Here is a 21,827-nt window from a genome sequence, read left to right as displayed (position 1 = left end):
TAAATGTGTAATGTAATGTTCCGTCCCACTTTCATTAATTAAGCTTGATTGGCTGTTTTGTATTAAGACACTGCTAATCTAATCGAATCCCGAGGTGTTATTTGTCATTACCTCTCAATCAGTGATTGCAATTATTGGATGTGCGGATTTTCCTGCATGCAGTGTGGATTGCAAAATAGCTGTACTACGACGATAACAAATATCGGATATTTTGTTTTGTCAGCAAGCAGATCCAGATGGAATATTTTATCACATATTTTGTATCGTTCTCTTCATGCATAACAGGTAGTGACTTCCATAACGGTATCGTAGGCTTCAGTCACAATTCTCTGATGGGCCAGGTTCTGGATGAAGATTCAGAGAACAAAACAATTCAGCTGTATGTTCAGAGGCAGCCAAACAGGTAGTCGATTATCTGCCGTTAAATACGGTCAACAATTATGCACGTGTCATTCGTTAACAGTAAATGCCCTTTTCTTTCCATGCTCAGAGCCTTTGAAGATGTGGAGGTTTTCTGGAGAGCTACTTTGAACAAAGCGCCGCCGACTCTTGTCAGCACTGGAGTCAACCTGACCAAAGAGCTCGTGCACACTTCCGGATTTGTCGTATGTAGGAAAGGAGAGATCATCTGTGCTTTAACTTTGGAGATCCGAGATGATGACGTGAGACTCAATATTGATCTTTCCGAGATTGCTTTACATTTTAGTCAAGTACTAATGGATTCCGGAGTGAATAAAAACAAACTACAATCCATTTGTTGCCATAGGAACCGGAGTACAACACTTGGTTCTTCGTGGAAGTTTTTCAGGTGGGCTCAGGCGCCACCATTAACGAGACCAGCCGATTTGCCAACGTCACCTTGGCAGAGAGTGACGATCCGCGAGGTGTCGTGTACTTCGGCGTTAGCCACAGGTTTCCCACTGCCACTCCAACAACCTCAAAGCTCAGTCTCCAGCTGTACAGAAGAGCAAGCACAGCTTCAACCATGTCTGTGCGGTATCGAACTCTGGTATGATACAGTTATGTGTATTTTATTCTCGTCAGCGAAATAGAAAGCGCACAGGCACACAGTAAACTATCTTGCAAAAGCAGTTGAAACTAGTATGAGAGTTACACCATAACGTGTGTTTGTGTCTGACTCACTTTCGTCTCACACGTGCCCCCACTATCTTAACATTTCAGTCTTTCTTTCAGCCATCCGCATATGTTTTTTTTTTATTGATTCAAGAGCATGCACGATTCCCTCATCTCCCCTTTTGACTTGAATACACTCGACCAACGCAGAGACTTTGTCGTCCAGCACTCTCACTTTGTCATATTGGAGATTAAAGGCAGAAAAGTGCACTCACCAAAATCACAACCTCACACAGAAAGAAGTGGTGGTGCCATGCTGCCTTAATCTTCTCAACTTTTATCAGTGGCTGATAAGAGCTTTGGTTTGAGACAAAAGCATTGCTCAATCAACCTCATTTTGTCTACTTCATGTTTTCAACTGAACCAAATGCATGCGCGGGATCAAACGAGAAGACTTGTGTGTGTGTGTTTTTGTTGTTGTTGTTGTCACCTGGATTTCAAAGCAAGTACTGACAGTGCTGGGGAGCTGACTTTATTGTGCCGATGTTGAGCGAAATTAAGGCGTTCCTGTTACGTATTCCCATTTTCAGTCCCATGTTATTCTGCAAACTAAAAAAGCGAAATACGCCAATATGACAACAATAGAAGAATCGTACATAAGACATGCAGTGAGTGACATTAATGAATAAATGGCACCATATTAGTTGGAAAATCTTGATTTTTTATTATTTTTTCAGAATGAATATTTTGTGTGGAAATGCTGTCCAGCAAAGTGGCCATTGAGATTTGTGACTATTTACAAATTGTTAAACCACACAAACAGTCAGTCATCATAATTCTGAAAATGTATGTTGTGTTTTGGGGAAATGGCTAAAAAGTTTACCGGTACTTTTCGAAGAGGGTGTAGTCAAGAATGTCGAGCACCGTTAATGAATACGGCGCAAAATAACACAATGACTCGCTACGACTAATGACTCCCTTTTTCCAAGACTTTCGAAAGAAATTCAGATAAATATTCATAAAAAATGGGTGGATGACACAAATCTCTTTCATTTTAACTCCAACTCATTGATCTCTTTCCCCTATAGGAGCTTTCAAGGGAGGAGGTGCTCGGACCATTTCTGATCCATCCCGCTAAAGAAGGTTTAGATTTCCCTCAGCAGGAGGGCGAGCTGACCTTTGACGCGGGTCACCAAAACACATCCGTAGACATTTATCTAACCCCTGACCTGCCGTCATCTTTCCCCCGGCCGAAGCGCTTCCAAGTGGAGCTGTTCAATGCTACAGGGGGCGCCAGAGTGCACCCTGACTTCGGCCTGGCAAACGTGACCCTTGTGTCAAATGTTGCCAGTGCGGCTATGTGGGCCTTCGTTGGGAAGTTGCATCGACCGCTCGACCCAGCAACACTCAACCAGGTGCTGCGAGGGCTCATCGATCGCACCGCCTCCGTGCTGTCCCGAGAGGAGCTGACTGCTGTGCTTGAAGCTCTGGAGAAGGTGAGCATGTTAGACTACTGGTTCCTAACCAGTGCGCTTTGGCAGCAATCATGAGGTCACATAATTGCCCCCCAAAATCAAGACCTGTTCAACAAATTTTTGATGCTGTTCTGCTTTTCCTGAACTAGCTGCTGGCGGTGTTCGACAGAGCATCTATTAGTTCAAGCACCCACAACTTGACCTATGACCTGCTGTGTGCGTTGGCCAACCCCAGTCGAACCGACACACGGGGCCTCAGCCACCTTGCGGAAGTGGCTGAACGATTCGCATTCTCCATCATCCCACGCAGCCGCTGTGACATGTGAGTATACTTTTGAACACGGGACGTTTCTGCTTCCCTAACATCCGTAATTCATAGGCCTAGAGCCATAACCTAGAGCCAATGGCTCATTTGCAGCCTGGAACCAGCCTTAAAATGTGTCTTCTTTTACAAATATAATGCATCTCTTTGCGTTTTTTTCTCCAGCGGGGGCACCATCTTGGACACATGTGCACACATGTCCATCTCTGCCTTCCAGTGGTATCCCACACAAATCAATGGACACAAATTCCGGGGTCGAAATGGAGATTTCTTCCAGCTTCCTGATACTTTGCTGGCAGTGCCGGCTGTCTCCACCCCTGACTGCGGCAACCTCAGCCGTATTCAGCTGACAGAGTTTCGAAACGACCTTTGGTTTATCACCAATGATACAACAAATGCCCTCAATGGAAAGGTTGGGATTTAAAATCGCTCTGTTGGATTTTAACCAGCAGGTGGCAGTATTACCCTGTAAAAATATAGTTTAACCAATTCGGCAATGCATCTTCTGTTCATGTGTAGGTTTTCTCCGTCAGCCTACAGGACAGTAAGTCAAGACCCCTCAGAGATGGTATCGAGGTGATATATCGTATCCACACTTCTGGTCAGCCGCTTCAACCAGGACGATCGATGTGCTTTCTCTGGAACCAGACCACTGCAAGGTAGCACAGCACAGAATGGATAGTTGACCCCTTGGCACCCACAACGCCTTCATACTCTCGGCTCTGCACGGATGTATGAAGTCTTTCGTTGCTCTACAGCACGTTAACTTGACTGCAACCAGCAGAGGCACTCAAAATTGAAATTATGGTCTATAAAAGAATAATATGGCGTCAGATACGAGAAGTTGGGCTGCATGCGAGTCGACAACTCCTCCAGTACGACAACTGGACTCCTGCAAGAAGTAATCTATAAAGTGACTCTTTATATTCCTAAAAGCTGAGCAAGGAAAATAAATAACAGGCCCGTCCCTAATCCAAATAATCTGTAAAGCCGCTGCTGTGTGCTTCCCTTTATCTGTCATCCTCACATATTTGGCCAAGGTCAACTTCTTAAGGGTGTCGTCCACAGTGCCTGAGGACACTCTGCATTTGTCTGCAACTCTGAATCCTCCCACTCACCTTCAGTTTAATGAGGACATTCTGGAGGTCTACATTGGGGCTTAGAGGTTTGGCAGGTTTGGCTTTGCTGGAACCGCTCCCTGTACAATGTTAGTGCAATAATCACACTGCTGAGCGATTGGATTGAGAGAGTCATGGACGGGGAAAGGACACGAAACCCTCAGCGGAACAAGTGACCTTATACCTGCCGCTATCTTAAATCAACTGGATTGCAATGCTCAAATATCTGTGACCTAGTTTCGTTATGTTGTTGATTTCATGTCTGTCTTCTCAATGGTCTAGCTGGTCATCGGATGGTCAGCACTGCAGGGTTGTGAAAGAGAGCGGGAGCTACGTGGAGTGCGCCTGCTCCCATTTGTCTATCTACACGGCCTATGCGGAGTTTGCCCCCCTTGCATCATATAACCAGGCCTTCTATGCCTCCGGGTTCATCTGCATATCAGGTACACCTCATCGCCACAGCAATGACTCGTGATGAATTAAGAAGAATCTCATTCGATGGTCATGGTCGTAAAAAAGAGTCTTTTTTTTTTTTAATCTGAATTTCAGATAGATACAGGGATTTATTTTTACCATTTGAGTCATTTTGGCATCAGTGGAACTGTCCGCCCACCAAGACTCTGAATAAGACCACCGTCTGTTCTGTCCTCTCTTAACCAGGATGCAATCTGATGACTGAAAAACAAACTTGAATGTTTTTTTTGTTTTGGTTTTTGTTTTTTTTTTTTTTTTTGTTTTGGTTTTTGTTTTTTTTTTTTTGTTTTTTGGTTTTTGTTTTGTTTTTGCTTGTTTCGCATTCGCAAAGGTCTGGGTTCTTCTGAGTCAGGCCCAAGACTTTTAGTTATATGCACTATTGTCATAATTGCAAACAACAACTCTCTCCAGTCCACAAAATATGTTCTTGTGCACTTTTTTCATGTCTTAACAACAGCTCCACGTTTTCTGTTTTCCATTTTAGCCTTTGCGTTGGCGATCATTGCACACGTGCTGTGCTCCCGTTTCCCCCTGTTTGCTGCCAAATTGCTCGTTCACATGATGGTGAGCTGCCTCGGAACACAGGTAACGCAAATTTTGTTCTGTTTTCAACTTCCTGTGCAGCATGGCACTACACTCCTATACCGCAAAGGCCACACTTAAAAAGTGCGCCTTGCCTTGTGTTTTGGGGAGGTCATTTTAAGCAACGTTCACGTTCTCCTTGTACACAGACAATGCATGTACGCCGTCCATCTGCTCAGCCACCACTCATTGTTTATTTTGATCTTTGTAAATATTCATGGATATACAAAAGAAAAGACAATCAGATGTCACCCGTTTGCGTTGTTTGTGGGCTCCAGTGTCCTGACGACGAAACCATGTCCCCCCACGCACCCATGCCCATTAAAAACGCAAGCTGTCACATGAGCAGTGAGCAAGATATGCGGTCTCTGTTTTGTCTCTATGCTCTGCGTAATGTGTGTATGTGCATGTGACAAGTGCAGGACTGGGAAATTTCCACAGGTAGCCCCTCTCTTTGGTTGACAAACATCAGCCTTGAGTCGTTGGGGGCTACGCACCTTGGGCTCAACCCGTTTATGGCCCGGAAAGAGTTCGAAATGGAAAATTCCGTCCTGTACCGTTTCCATGTCAATGTATGTTTAGGCCTCCGACTTGAAGTCAAGTCATTGTGCTATTGTTTAAAAAAAAAAATAGTGTTTTTCTTTTGTGTTCTGGTCTCATGCCAATAGAATTGCAGACTCTGGATCCAAAGGCCTAACTAAACAGCATTTACTTGGAAGAATGGTTGTCTGCCACTGGGAATCATTGATGGGCTCAGTGCAGAGTGAGCCAAATTAGTGTCATTGTCGTCACTCATTCTGCATCTCCCAACAATGTCAAACATAGTTTGGTCGCATTGTTGGACTACAGAGAGTGTACGTATTTATGAACACCCTATTTATGATGTTAAAAAGTCCAAGAATCTCCCATCTCTGACTCTATCAAATGTAATTAGCACTATGAGGGATGCCCTGCGGTGTCTCACCATCGATTTGCACCATCGGGATGAGAGCCAATCCCTACTAATGGAGTGGGCTGTTCATCTGCAGTGGCGGGGGCTGATGCCTCTGTCTGTTGGGAGAAAATTGAAGTTTCTGTTTGGGTATATGTCTCTAAGTATGACCCACGGTGGTCAGGAAAGGCCAAAACTATGCCACAATTAGACCTTGAGAAGATGGAGCAGATGAAAGAAATGAAAAAAAAAATTGGAGTTGCGGTAATGCCATTGTTTACTGACTGCTAGAATATGTCCGGCTGCTTTCCTTTCACCCCAATTTTGTCTAGAGAGAGAATAGTCCGGGCCTGGCACGATCATAGCCACTACTTGTAATGTCTTTGGACAACCAGCAGAGGCGCTATTGATTTAGACGCAACTAGTTGTTGGTCTAAAGATACTCTGTGCCGCGGTCTCCTCCCACATATCAAAAGAATGTTAGGTTCACTGAAGACTAGACAGTAAATTGTCCAAGTGGGAATGATTTGTTGTTAAAACTGGTGACCGGTCCAGGTTGTATCCCGTCCCTCGCTCGAAGTCGGCTGAGATGGGCTCCAGTTCATCTATGTTCCTACTCAGAAACTCAAAAAACAATAGAACATTGGAAACTATGCCGAATTAGGCAACAACAACTCTTATGCTAATGCTAAGCTAATGATATACTGCTCATTCTGATTATACAACAGAAAAATGTGTTCTAAATATTTCAAATGATACCTCCATCCCTTTAAAATAATATTTAAGAAATGGCATGAATAAATGAATTGACTATTCATTTCCCCACACCGTTGATGCTTGATTACAAATTCGGATTGCATTGCCATAAAGGCCAAACAGTCGAAAACAGATCTGTTTTTCTGTCGAAACGATGACACCGAAAAATGGGAATCGTGATTTGTCCCCCGCCGGCCTTCACATCAGAGATATTATTAGTGCGATGAAGTGAAGGCTTCTCCAATTTGGTCGAGCACTTTGTGCCTGCGCTCAGCAAGACAACTGAAAATTGCCTGAGTGGAATGGAAATTTACCCAACGCCATGTGTGAGGTGTTATTGTGTGTGTGTGTGTGTGTGTGTGTGTGTGTGTGTGTGTGTGTGTGTGTGTGTGTGTGTGTGTGTGTGTGTGTGTGTGTGTGTGTGTGTGTGTGTGCGTATTTGGAGTGTGAGAGCGCATGAGAGCTTTTACTTTTTTTACTTACAATAATTTGCGGAGAAATTGAGACATAATGCAATCACAAGTACTTTCCCAGTACAGTACTTTATTAATTACACATTCACACATGCTCATAGATAGATAGATAGATAGATAGATAGATAGACACCCCAAAAACGACTGAAAATTGTGTAATGTGTTTTCATGTGTTAAGAAAAATAACTTCATAATGTACTTGGCCAAACTTCACACTCAAAACATTCACCGGCTTTGCGACTTTACCCTTTGGCCATGATTTTCAGTTGGTGTTCTTTTGGATGTTCACTTTCAGTTTTCGTCTGATACAGAAGACCCCCCACCACCACCACCACCACCATCATTTACCGAACAGGGTTACAAGTTATTGCTGAATAAAAGTTAAAGCCAATGAAAACAAAATTTAATGTTAAATGGGTTGTGATAACACCACCCCCCCTGCCCGCAGCCCATCTCACACAGCCGTTCTGACTCAGTAAAGTGCCCACTGTTGTCCTTTATCTGAGTGAGTGTTTAGGTAACTCTTGTTCTGGTGAAAGGATTTCCTGTTAGCTCCGGGAGCAGCTCCGGCATTCAGAGCTTTGCTTCTCAGCCCGTAAACTCATACGCGACAAAGTCGCCCGCCTCCCTTCCCGTATTTCAACAGAGCGAACAAGCGCTTGTGGTTACTGCTGGGATTTCCAAAAGTGTCTGCGTGAAAGAGGGTCGAGTCAAGGTTTACAAGTACAGTCGGAGGATTCTCTGAGCGGGGGGACATGTCGGGAAGAAAGATCAACACCATATTTTTTTTCCCGAGGAAGTTTACCCGTTCCCATCATGACCAATCAATCAGCAAATCGAAAAACAATGAGATTTGTGTGTTTGACGTCAGAGAATATGCCCCATCCTATTTTTGTTCTTTAGACCTCAAGCGTTTGGGGGGGGAAAAACTGAGTTTTCATTGTGTGCCTGTGAGAGAGAGAGAGAGTGAGAAACTCATGCAAGTTGTGTAATTGGCTGTGAGGAATGGAAGCAACTGGGACAGAGAACCGCGGTCAGGACTTGTTTTCGGCCGGGGACCAATATGAGTCTTGCCTTTCATGTTGCCGTTTTCTCATCATGAGACATCAACAGACCTGATAAAGATCATGAGGCATGTTTCGATACAGACAGTGTAATGTTCTTGTCATTTTCTGCCTTTTTTGGCAGTAAATCTTGGCTAATGTCCTCCTTGCGCCGTTATCTTTGTGCTGGGATTAGCTTTGAATATTATCAGGCAGCAAAATTGCCGTCTCTCTCTCTCTGATTCTCTGAAACTCTTTATCCCCCTGGAAATGACAGGGCACATCCTGTGTGACTCATCGGTTTGACCAACGATGATCTTCTCTAATCTAATTAGACAGTCCAGTGCCCCACTTTATGTTTTATTATCCTTACCAGAGAGCTCATCAAGGATCCCTGCGGAACTCCTTGTAAACAAGCACGACTTTGTTTAAATGTGACCTTACTTGGAAAACCCAAACCATTATGTAAGCACCAAAGTGGAACATCCAAAAAGTGGTGCAATTTGGAGTTCAAACAAAATGTTTCGGAAGAACAGGCCGCGGAATAAAAAAAATGAAGTTACGTAAGATGTCAGGTGTGAAAGTTTGTCTTGAAATTAGAGCAACTGTTAAAAGTCAACCAACGTCATTGAAGGATTGTTTTCCTCTTTGGAGGTTTCACTGGACTGCCAAGTCTGTCAAGTTTGTTGTACAAAGTTGATATCCTGCTCGACTGAAAAATGCGGTCTTCTCGTGATCCCCTTCTTTAGCCCTCGAACATGCGCTGGTCCACTAATACTATCAGCTAAAAGTATCATGATTCAGTTTCTGTTAGTCTCCAGGAGGTGGCAGAGGTGTTCCCGTCTTTCCAGCGACGCACCTTTACCCATTTTGCTCCGTTGTTCTCGTTCCTTGTTGATTGCTTTCCGTTTTTATTGTAAGTAGTCATTTTGTTTGCCTCAGTTATTCTCGGTTGCTCTTTGCCGTGATTTCATTCTTTTGTCCTTTTGAGACAAGCAAATAGTCTCCAGGAGGTGGCAGAGGTGTTCCCGTCTTTTGTCCTTTTGAGACAAGCAATTTCCCTTTGTATTTTTCTTGCCTTTTTTGGCCCGCTTTTTGTTTCTCTCATTTTATCCCAGAGTGTTGACCAGCGTCATTATTTGTACTTTTGTCGGTCTTGCGTTTGTTCATAAACCTTTTATGTCCCATAATCTTATCCTTGTCTACGTTTGTGGGATCCACCCCTGTCTGGATAATTTTGGAACACTACAGAATTATCAAACCATGGATCCCGTAGACCTGGGTAATTCTGGATAATTCTGGATAGTTCCGGAATGTTCCAAAAATGTGAAAACATCCATCAAATGCTCTTTTTTTTTTATGTGTAATGTCAAGCACCAGTTTCGTCTAGATTTAAAATACCATGATTGGAAAACACAACCGTGAGTTAATCACCCTTGAACAACGTCATAAAAGTGGGAAAGCGTCTCGACTGGAATCATTAATCGCTAAATCAGACCATCAGCGTATATTACATCTGCCATTCAAAAAAAAGGCAACGTTTGAACTAACCACAATCAATATTTTAAGTGTAATTGAAATGAACAACTGTTGGACACGGTCCCTGTTCTGCCTCTGAAATGAACCATACGTTGTTATATACTGTATAAGTGTAATGCAAATGGGATCCGTGTCATTGTCTGTGCTCGCGAGCGACTCCCTGCCCTTTGTGGACTCAGTTTTAGCAAATGTCTGTTGACCAAACAGCTGGTGACCTCAAAATTACTTCCATGAACTTTCCTCTATTTCCAGAAAAAGCACAATATAAACAGACACAGGAGAGGCCACGGCGACCTCTCACCTTCGGCCTGGTTCTCCTGTTGGCCCCTACCTTGCCTGGTAGCTCCTATTTAACTTAGCACATTGAGAATGCACAGGGGGGGTTCGAAACGCTTTGAGTTATTAAAACCTCTTTGCGCAGTTTATTGTGTCACATAGGGCATAATTCGGTGACAACTGTTTGCTCAGTTGACCTGTTATCAGTTAAATGCATCATAGAAAAGTGGAACGAGGGTGTAAACAAAAGATATTATTCATTGTAGTCGAATGCTAATACATTCACGACAATTCTGATGGTGTTCGCATTTTTTTTGTATACGTGCAGTACTTCATGCAGTGGGATGAACCTTTTACCCGATTCCGATTTGTCAAGGAACGAGCGGAACTACTGACACTGCGGATGATAAACAAAACTGGGGGGAGAGGGGGGCTTTACAGAACTCTATAGTAGTATTCTATTTTTGGAGTTTGACTGCTTGTCTTCACTGCCCTCTGCATGCCAAGTGAACTTTGACAGTTTGGAGGACATTTGTTTACCCTGAAAACCAGGGAGTTCATTGGTGCTTCGGATGGACACACGCCGCGGTTGCACAAGATTGCCCGAACACATGGCAGAACACGAGATAGAGACAATAATGGATCCAGCCGTCTTAATTGCCTGAAATGAGTCGCCTCACTTCCTTCGAGAATCAGGATGTCTTCAACGGAGGAAGGATACAGCCGGTGGTTTCATCTGCCGTAGTCACGCCTGTAATAAGCTCTTTCGTATTCTCAAATCAAGGTTATTCGTTTCAATCAGAAACCTGCTGCGAATTCCAAACTGCAACTGAAAAATACTCCACACAAGCCACACAGTCTAGCAAGTGTTTCTAAATATGAAAATACCAAACTTGGCGCTGCTGTTGTCCACGAAACATAAAAAGGAACAAGACGCACGCAAATACTGGCATGCGCAAACAAAAAGAAAGAACAGATAACAGATGGCACTGAGCGTTAATACCCTCATTTCCCCACCAAGCCATAAACAGCTCAGTCGACCTCAAGCTTCTGCAGCGCTTACATCAACCTGTAGGGGGCAGTCTAGCTCCACAAATCGGGTCAGGTTCAAGCCGAGAATGAAAGAAGTTTTCGCTGCTCTCCGGTACTTCCCAAAAGTGTGCTTCTTATGACTGGTCAACAACAAGAAGCCTCTGCGCTGTTTCCTTTTTTTCTCTTTTTAATCGGTCTGCCTATAATCACTGGAATGAAATAATTTTTCGAGACACATTCATGCTGCGAACCGAATCAAAGCCACATTAACTCACAACCAGAATGTGCACAGGAATGCAAGTAGAATGGAAGGCAGATCCTCTGGAAGACATTACACAATGAATTCCCTACCCTGCAGGAATAACATGAACGAAACACATTTTTCAAACCGTTGGCAAATCAATCTCCATGAGGATTGCTGTCAATCAACAATGCGCTTGCTCTTTGGCTATGTTGGATGTACAAAGCTTCTTTAGAAGATCACTGTGGGTTTCGGATCTTGAACTAATTGGCTTGAAAATCAGCCTGCTTTTAGGCTATTTATCTTTAGTTAAAAATGGGGCCTTTAGTCACGTCAAACCAATAAGAGAATGACAACGCTGGAAGAAATCTCGACCTAAATCTCATCTTTTTGGAATAACCTGAAGTGAACAAGAAAATGTCCCTTTTTTAAGAAGATGAAAAAGTTGTGCAATTTCCTGAAATAAGGTTTTGGTGAATTTTCTCAGTTCGTCAAGTGGTTGCACAAAAAAAGAAATCATCTGGATTCAGATGCATTTTATTTTTAAATTCAACTAAACATCTCCCAAAAAAATATATCCGGATCCAGATGATTTTATTTTGTGCAATCATTTGACGAAATCAAAGCGAGTCAATTCAAAAACGCCATTTGGATTTTCAGTCTACTTAGTGCTGTTACAAACAGTACAAGAAATAGAACTCAAATGTAACACGTGAAGTAAAAGAAAGTTCTGAAATAAATACACACTGTTTAATAAACAGGCTGTGTTCGGTACATGTGTGGGGAGGTCGGCGAAGAGAAGAGGTCGATGGTCAAACAGGGCCCAAGCTTGTATGAGTCAGTTTGTGGCTTGAAAAAAGGAACTCTGGAACGTGACGAGAACGTACGACAAACTGATGACAAATCAAAATGAGACACATGGTCTTTGAGATAATGGGTTGCAGGTGAGGAAAGCAAAATCAGGAGAAGGTGGGGGCACGAGACGCACACATGCACACACACCCACAGACACAGATGGAAAATTTAGTTTTTGTTTTTTTTTTTCTTTTTAAATTCCTGTTGGTTTTAATTCCCATCTGTCGATGTCACTATGTTGTAAGAAGTCCGTTTTGTTTTGTGAGCTGTCTGCTTCGCAGCCAACAATAGCTGCATGGCAGCAGACCAAAAAAAAAAAGACCATTTGCTCTTTGTCTCTGAAACCACAAGAAACCATTTGAGATTGTCACGCTATGACCGGAGAAATGCGATTTTGCGAGTTGTGGCGTGCGCCCACATAAAGTCCCTTAAGTGCATTGTAAGTACAGTTTGTTGACCATGAGAGGCCAGTTTCACTGTTTGCATTGTGTGCGTATGTGCCTGTCGCGTGTCTTCCATCCCAAAGGCTTCTCTGTCTGGTCTTCAGACACACAAAAAAGAGCATTTCCTTGAAAGTAGGCCTTCTTGAATGAAAAGCAGATGCAGTTTTCCAACAGCAGACACTCTTCGATTGACGTGTGACTGTAAGTAGAGAGGAGGCCGGTTGGAATGCGGCTTAATGTGCTTCATGTGGCCGTGTGGTACTCGGGCTTCTCTATTTGGTTTAGTCATGAGAAAATAGTTCACTCTCAAGCTCGTACATGTGAACCGATTGCGGCAGGTTAACTTGAAGGAAAAAAAAACCCATCTGGGGACGCACTAAAATTCAGAAAGTAATTCCTTGGCCCAAGCTGCACACTTCCACAATTTTTTTTTAACCAAATTGTCAAAGGTCCACCTTCATGGGGATCAGCTATTTGACTCCACATGATGCCGAAACTTTACTTTGCAAGTGCTGTAGCCGCCTCAACATTACTGCTGACAGTCTCGGCTCCAGAGGTCCAAATCTTATAAAAGCAAAAGTTAGCCTTTATTCTTGCAATCTCCTTCCCAGAATGCACCCCCATCATATTTTTTTATTTAATTTTTTTAATGTCGCTGTATGGCTTCCAGCTCAGTCGACTGTGGATGCCATGTTGTGGTTGTTTGGATGGGAAACACACCAAAGGGGAGAGAGTGTTTATTTGCCAACAGCTGGCTCAGCAAGTAAACCTCGGTCCGAGGTTCTACCCCAAACACCCGTGAACTTTACTTTTATCGTGTGGCCTCAGTGAACTGGAATTGCAACTAAAAAAAAAAAAAAAAACCATAAAAAACAAACGGCTTATCTTGTTGTGACTATGCTGCGAGGTTTGAAATATGCAAAGCAGTACAAGCAATCAGGCCCTTGCTGCGATGGAGGTTTGAGTTATTCTATTCATTACGACTGTGCACGCAACTCCTGCTGGGGTCACCTTTTTTCGATTTTTTTAAAACCTCCCCTGTTAACCCCTTTCTCCCGTTGCCGTCCATCTACACACACACACGCACGCATATAGAATGCTGGCCTACTAACCCAGCTATCAGTCAGCAACCTTGTGACCTGCCGCGTGCAACAAGCCTGTCCAGTGTGCTTCAGCACATAAACAGCACGTCCGCCGCGACTGACAAACTCTAGCTCGTGAGCAAACTGGTGATGCTCGCAGTACAGTCCAGGGCAAGGAGCGGGAAAAAAAAAATGGCACAGCAGCACAAATTGTACTAGTGACATGATTACTGCTTGAGGAAGGTTTGAGAGCTCTTGGTCTAACTTTTCGCATAGCTGATTGTTATTTCAGTGAAGACCTGACTTGACTCACACGTTGTTTCTTGTGCAAATGTTTCAAATGAACCGTGTGTGCGCAGGAACAAGCGGTTTCGACTAACGGGCGCACGTTGCAAGAGCCAAACACATCATCATCTCATACTTGTGTTTTTGCTTTGCTGTACACTGTATTTCGTTGGGAACAAAGGCAAACAGCCAGGGCGCAGGCTGCGGCTGGAACCAGCTAGATCAGACCGGTCGCTGGTGGGGGGGAGGGGTGTGTGGTGGTGGTGGTGAGGGGGGGTATCTGGATTGCGGTTGTTGGTGAGGATGAAGAGGAACTTGGGGCTATAAGGAATGGCTAGAATGGCTGGAGGAGGGGAGTGGAGGAGGTTAAGTGTTTTCCAGGGTGGATGGATGGTCTGGCAGGCAGACAGCTCTCGGGTCCCCCTCTAACCCCTCCCTACGTTGGTCAGTGATGTAATGCAGGCGAGTGCTATTTATAGCCAAGCTGCTACACAGCTTCCATAGCGTCAGCACACTGGGCGACATTGATCAGCAGTGAAAGTCTCTGGGAGGATGTGAGCAGCAAGCATCATTGGCGCGCAGGCACAGAAACCGAATGTTGCTTTTGCTTGGCCCCCGATGTGAATATAATTGCAAGCGTTTTCAGAAATTAATCCTGAGTCAATATCACTGCAAGGTGCCTTTCAGACTTTTCATCATATTACGTAGGTGTTATGCTGTAAGAAATGCATATGAGTCAAGTAAACACATTGAAAAATAAATAAATAATGAATTAAGCACACGCAGACACCATAAAAGAAAATAGCAAATATGTGAGTTTGCTGATGGGGTGGACATATTTGTATAACGTGCTTTTCATAAGCACGTGGCGGATCTTCACTTTACAACATGTTTCTGTTAGCACGCTGCCTGTGAGCTGTTTATAATAACAGTATATTTCAAATTTCATGTCGATTGATATTTCACAATGACAGAGTGGGCATGATGAGCTTGATATGAATTACAAAACATTAGTGTTACTTGTTAATAGTTACTCCGCCCCTGGCCACTGTTTCAGCTCCTGTTTCATGAGAGACAAAACGCTGCACCATCGGGTTTTCTGAAAGAGGCAATTATCTCATGACAGGGTGGACAGCAATTTCACATGCTAAATATTCAGTGTAATTAAGAAAAGTTGACGTAACTTGAATGTGCATGAACCATGTCTCGAAAAAAAAGATTCAGTATGCACAACGAAGTAAGCGGAGCAGTGTGTGGGCCATGCCAAAGTAATCTACATGCAATGACATCCACTCATCCGCAGTCCTAACGGCGACAAGTCCGACAAAATGGATGGGTGGAAGTATAAGTTAAAGCTGCATCTGCGCTGTGGCTTGCCTTGCGATTTTGTGGTCAAGTACACTTCAGTCACGCCCTGACTGAAGTGTCCGCTTCCCTAAAACGATACTCCAGAGTGTAAATTGAGTCTCCCATTCAGTGCTGACATTTTTTTTTTGTTGCAATTTCTGTCATTCAATTCATCGAAAGTGCAAACTGTTAAACACAGGAGTCATTCAATGCACTGCCGAGCCACACCCCCTTTCAGTCCCGCTCTGTCGGCTCTCATTAGAGTGTGTTTGGTTAATCCAAAGTTGTTTTTGTGATTTCAGGTAGGCCGTGAAGACTTTCGGTGAAGTAACACCCCATTGTATAACCTCTCAATTTTTCAATCCTTCGGTCTGGTTTTATTTTTGGGTCCTTCTTTCCTGTTCGACCGGTTCTGAGCTGCTCTTGGCAAGCCGTCACATGACACGAGCTGCGCTGAATTGTACCTCCCTGTTCCCTGCTATGAGTTAGTCTGTAGCCTGAAGGTCTAGACAAGTCGACTCCTTGTGCCTTGCACAATAGGGAAAGAAGTCCAGCCGGGGGACAAAGCAACAGGGCGGTAGATGGCTCCCGATAAACCCTCCGTCCACACATGACACCTTCCCACCCTGATAACCTCTTCCCTCATGAGAGGTTATCGTTACCTGACGTCTTCTGTTGTTTTCACAAGGATTTAAGCAAAGGCCACATACTGTAACTGTGATCTCCAAAGCCAACCTCAGACAATCAGACCTCCTTACATCTGTCATAATCCAAACTTGTTCCTTGAGCTGCTGACTTTAAATAAGTCCCGTGACAGCAAGCTCTTTTATTGTAGCGTCCGATTAGTCCACGCGTCGACGTTGCAACCCCACATCGACGTTTAAAGCTTCAAGTCGACTAATTGCTAATCGCGTATGTTTGACGTCCAACTGGCCGCTTTACGGTGGACTTTCGATTTACCCGTCTGCTGGCGTCGTTGGCCTGGTAGGGTAGTGAAATATCCGGTCAATCATTTTCATACATCCGCACCGGTCAGAGAGTATGAAAATAAGCTAATTGTGGGTGACAATAGCGGTTAGCCTCGCTAACTTTGGTTATTCCAATCAACACTTAATTCATACGAGTCGGACCGATTTGCTGTTATTTCTTCCTATGGTTCAAAATGTCATGACGTGAAAACGGTTTGTGGGTCAAAGGCTCGGAGTCCACTTTTCTGTGCTGAGAAAAAAAAAATCAGTGACGTCATCGGTTGATTGACTTCAACTCGACTTTCATCACTTCATAGTTGACTACAAAAGTATCATTAGTCATTCAACCCCGATGACGCGACGGACTGGTCGCCAGTCAATCTCATCGCATTCACACTCATCCAGTTTGTCTTTCATGAGGGCCACTTGCCTCACCCCTTTTGTGAAAAAAAAGAGAGATTCTCTTGAGCAACATGCCCCAAAAGTGTTGCGTGGTTTTGTTGCGTTAATGCTGTATGTGTATGGAGCGTTACTTAACCACCAGTTCCCTTTCGGTTATGTGTTCCTAGCAGGACTTATGACCAAAGCAACGTCGGTTTTTAGGTCACGCACACACCACAAATTCCCTGTCTGCTAAGCCCTTCATTATTTCGTCCTTACAAGGCTCTGTTGTGTCATTGTCTCTACCACTAGTTGCACTCATTTGCTATTTAGCTTCGTTTCGCTGAATCATCTGAATTGCAGTGCGGTGTAAGATGTCGCAAAGTGGTAGAATGACACAAACGCATCGGTTTTGCTGATGATGCACTCAAGAGAACTTACTGTCAGTGCTCGGGATCTTGCACAGTCGACCCTCGAACCATCCGTTCCGATCATAAAATCTTGATTAACTGTGCAGGCAACGTTTCAAACCATTCTGAGCCGTCTTGCGAATATATGTCATCTCAGAAAGCGTAACTTCATAAACCACTCGGTCGTAACTTCCACAAGCGCTCGTCGGCACTGGCCGAGTCTGTCTGGCCGTGTTTATTCTTCTTCACTCGATGCGCATGCCAAGAGTTATTCCTTTCACAACGCACCCGATGCTGCGCACCGATGTCAAGGTTGAGTTTTCTGACTTCAACTCGGATTCCCGCGGCCTTCTTTCAAAACACTCATTAAAGTCAATCGTGTTGTTGTTTTGACCGACAGAAAATAAAACGCAGAATACCGTAGTATTGACTTGAAATGAATAAATAATGCTCGGCGAGGGAGCATAAAGGAGAACAAGCGGGTTTTGAAATTGTTTTTCAAAAACTGCCCGAGAGTGGGGAAGTTGAAATGTGGGCAGTTGGTTCCATGGATGAAGAACCATACTTGTGAATTGTGAAGGTTTGCGGAAGCAGGGTTGAAACCTCCACTGACACAATGGACCAAGAATGAATCCAATCTCTCTTTCTCGAGCCCGTACAGGTACAGCTAACATACAGCTAGCTTCAAGTACTGTATTTAGAATGAGATGAAAGGCTCTTCTTGCCAGGTACATTCCCTGCTGTTTTTGTTTTTCAAAGTTCGATGAGCGTCTCCCGCTATGCGGGCATGCTCCAAACTACCTGAATAGCTTCTCCTCCCAGGCTCAATTCCAGGAACTGAGGGTATGAATTTCTTTCCTGTACCATCCCCACCCACTCGCACTGCAGGCCTTGGATGGGCAAATGACTGACTCAGGAGTCCTTTTTTATGTAAAAAGATGGCTCTTATTCAAGATGGGGAAGATCCAAATCTGGTCAGTTACTGTGCTCCCCCCCCCCCACCCCCCTTCCCTGAGTTTCTCTCAAAGAGAGCACAAAGTTGGAGAACGCCGATTTTTTTTGGCCCGCTGCATGTTTTTATTTTTTCTGGCCTGTTTCATATTGTGATAATAAATGAAAAAACATGGCCCGCATCAGAAGGTTAGGAAAAACAGATGGACAATATGACACAGTAAAAAAAAAGACATTCGAACAAATGTTGAAAGTGTGCCGCAATTTTTTTTTCATTCATGTTTCTTTTTTATTTTATTTTTAAATTTTACAAGCTTTCATGCATTACAAAAATAACAGGTTTATATCCATTTATCGTTCGCCAAATAACATCATTGCTCAAGTCATATTTGAACGCATTCGCAAAACAAGAAAAAAACCCCACAAATTAAACAAATAAGAGTTCAGGTGCCTCAATTCAAATTTTCCAGATTAGCATGGCCTCGATGGCTGAGGATCTACACAGATATAAAGAAATTTTTTTAAAGATTTTTTTTTTCGCAAGCGTGTAGGTATTTTTTTAAAAATATATATTGTGACAGTAAGTTAAAAATTGCTTTGGCAATTATGCTACTAGACTTACCATATGATGACCTCCAGTTTCTTGGATTGGTTTTAACTTGTTATACAAATGCCGGATGTGATGTGCATCTTGTTTGTACTTTTCTGTATGTGGCCCTCATCGGAAAGCATTTGGACATCCTTGTTATATCCAGTAGCATTTACGACACCATTCAGTCACGACATGTGTTCAGGCACATTCCTTTATTGTTACCTGAGGCATTGCGCTGCCTGATGGATTTAATGTGAGTAGCAACTAACAACAGGTTATCATTCAATCATCTCTTTTGTGGCGCTCCCTTGGCACCGACCCAACATTCTGCCAGTTAGATAACAAGCGCCCTCCCCACGTTGCCAACGGCCTTTCTTTTCATCCGAAGTCAATGAGATGCCTTCAGGTGTGCTTCGGTGTCACCGTATTGTATTGTCTGCTGCCCTCATTGGCTTTTCCACACTCACGCTTGTCATCTTGATTCCCGAATACAATCGCCCCTGTCTTTGATGTGTCAACTTGATTTTTTTTTGTCATGTGCATTTATTTGATTCGATGCACTGCTCATACTGTACATATTTTTGCTATGAATTTACAGCAATACATACTTAACTGTAGCTTAAAAAAATACACAAAAATTAATGCCATGTGTACAATTTCGAATCTGGTAGATGTATTTTTGATACAAACACTGACTATTGTATTTTTTGGTTAACAATACATTAGCTCTACAGTGGAGTCAGCTCTTTGGCAAATTGTGAGCAATTCTTCCAAAAAAGGCTTCAAGCTCTTTAATGCCACTTCTAGCTGAAGTATGCTCTCAAACTAAACATAAAAAAAGAGAATGAAACCACATGACTTTGCCTTCAAGTCTGCTATCTTAATGCGTCCACACTGAGAAACCTCGTTGCCGACGACATCTCAAGGCTGCTGCCGTGAGATGTATTAAGTAAAAAATATTTTTCAAGTAGCCACTACTTATATATCGCTTGGTACTGTGTTTTCCATTCCAGGAAATCGGATCTGTCACCTTTTAAAATGTTGCCCAAAAGCTATTTTATTTAATCCTTTGCTTTGACAGATCTGCTTCCTGGTGTCCACTTTCCGTGGCCGAATGTTTTCCGAGGACAGCTGTGCTGCGCTGGCGCTTTTCTCTCACTACTTCCACCTCAGCCAGTTCTTCTGGATGCTCATACAGGTAAGAGCAAGTGTCATTTCGCTTGAGCAACAGTTGACCATTTTCCTCTGTTTCTCTTCATTCATTCGACAAACAGTTCAGTCTGTGAACGTCTACATTGACATATTTACACGGCACTTATCAGCTGCTGAATCAGCAAAATGTTTCTATTTTTCTTCATTTAACGTTAGGGAATATTATTATAATTTATAAGAATGTCAAGATGAAAGTCGACTAGAATGTTGCATGATTTGACCTTTGAACCTGGACTGGTACCACTTAGCAACACAAGCGACTCCTAACCCCTCCTTGTTTGACCGTCTGACCCCTTTTTATTGAGAGGGGGATGTTTATTTATTTATTTATGTGTTTTTGTCATTGGCGTTTGCGTAATGCACAAGGAAACCCAAATATATAACAATAACATGATGTAGATCTTGCCATTTGTCCTTCACAGTTGAATTGTGATCTGCAGGCAAAGCACAGGCATCACGTAACGTTGACCCAAAGTGCTCCATATAAATCCTTTCCTCCTTCCTCACCCGTTAATCGTCCCTTAGAGCACAATAGTCCCCTATTTGAAAAAGATCCACATCAAAACTTGACACAAAAGAAGTATGTACTGCTTTAAAAAAAAAAAAAATAAACTCCTGACTTTCTCTTTTCCTCTCATTGTCCCCCATTTGTCCTCTTGCACAAGTCACGTACACTCACTTTGTTTCCATCACCCACTGGCCTTTGGCAAATCATGTCATAATTATTATAATCTCCCCGGGCACCTGTTCTATTATTGGTGCAGTATTAGAAGATTATCTCGTTAATTAGACTACTCGAGAGCTATCGCAGTGTTTGTTATACTTAATGTGACTAATCATTGCTTTTTTTTAAATTTGTCAGTTGGTACCTTCACATAACATATAATGACATGATTGGAAATATTAATATCTGAGCAACTACATCTCCAAGGCACGTCCGCGACCCTTGTGGGGATAAACGGATTACAAAATAGAGGATGGATGTGTTAAATAGTATTATATAGAATTTAAAAGAAATATTATTTTACCCAAACCCACCTGCGGCATTGTCAGAGAAAAAGTCACATTTTTGAGTGATGAATTGAAGAACTGAAAGGAATGTTACGGTGAAGACAGTTCGACTCACTAACACGTCAAGACATCAGCTCTTGAAAGGACGGAGGCTGACAGTGAAGATACGCCAGTGTATCACAGCCACTCTGATTGGAATTGATGGCTGTCACCAAACCTCTTTGTCCTCCCCAAAGTCTTTCCATTGATCCCAGTGATGTCGCACCGCACCTATCAGGCAGACACTCAGAGCCCAGCTCCTGATATTAACAGGCGCCAGCAAACCAATCGCAAACCACAGCGAAATCAATACATGCGGCATGCGTAGGGAAGGGAGGGGGCGGGGGGGTTGTTTATCTGTGCCAGTGGATGAGTGGGCGTGCTCATCTAATGGGCAGGGGAATATCCACTAACACACTGCCAGCAGGCAAGCAATATCTGGATCCAGACCGGATTGTTCTTGCTTGGCTGTAAGGTGGGGCTCAATGCATCGGCTTTTAGGGAGGCTGCGTACTGTTACATAACCGTGCTCCTCTTTTTCGGTCTACCGAAAATATTAGCTTGCACTTTGTCTTTTGCTGGTTTGCCACACAAACATTGCAATGTTTTGCCTTGATACGCTGACAACGGAGCATGATGCTCCTGTCCAGTCAGTGACCCAGGAGGTATTCATCCTAACAGTTGAGGCAACAACAAGTGGCCATTTAACCTTAAAATAACAGCTTGATGGTACGCTGGCTTGGATGTAATAAAGAAAATAGTGTCCTGTCATTGCTATGGTGACCACCAAAGCACCTACACGAGCAACCTACAGACCAACCAGGATTGTGTTGGCGCAAACATCGGGGTGCTCTACAAAGTGCTTGTAAAGATAGACAAACCCTTTTCAAGATATTATATATATATATATATATA

The 21,827-nt window shown here is 43.3% G+C and overlaps 1 protein-coding gene across 1 annotated transcript in view; it reads left to right on the top strand.

Annotated features, from left to right (window-relative positions):
- adgrv1 (adhesion G protein-coupled receptor V1) overlaps positions 1-21,827 on the top strand; it is a 104,056-nt gene that overhangs the window by 50,062 nt on the left and 32,167 nt on the right. The window contains exons 80-89 of the mRNA XM_019894597.1: positions 286-403; positions 491-662; positions 767-1,009; positions 2,163-2,570; positions 2,699-2,871; positions 3,037-3,283; positions 3,391-3,530; positions 4,272-4,432; positions 4,948-5,048; positions 19,732-19,848. Of these exons, the coding sequence (XP_019750156.1) occupies positions 286-403; positions 491-662; positions 767-1,009; positions 2,163-2,570; positions 2,699-2,871; positions 3,037-3,283; positions 3,391-3,530; positions 4,272-4,432; positions 4,948-5,048; positions 19,732-19,848 (1,880 nt within the window). The remainder of the gene's footprint in view (positions 1-285; positions 404-490; positions 663-766; positions 1,010-2,162; positions 2,571-2,698; positions 2,872-3,036; positions 3,284-3,390; positions 3,531-4,271; positions 4,433-4,947; positions 5,049-19,731; positions 19,849-21,827) is intronic.

This window comes from Hippocampus comes, unplaced genomic scaffold (genome assembly GCF_001891065.2).
Source record: "Hippocampus comes isolate QL1 unplaced genomic scaffold, H_comes_QL1_v1.1 scaffold195, whole genome shotgun sequence".
Taxonomy (NCBI): Eukaryota; Metazoa; Chordata; class Actinopteri; order Syngnathiformes; family Syngnathidae; genus Hippocampus; species Hippocampus comes.
Note: the sequence above shows the minus strand (reverse complement) of the source record. Positions and strands in the feature narration are given on the sequence as shown.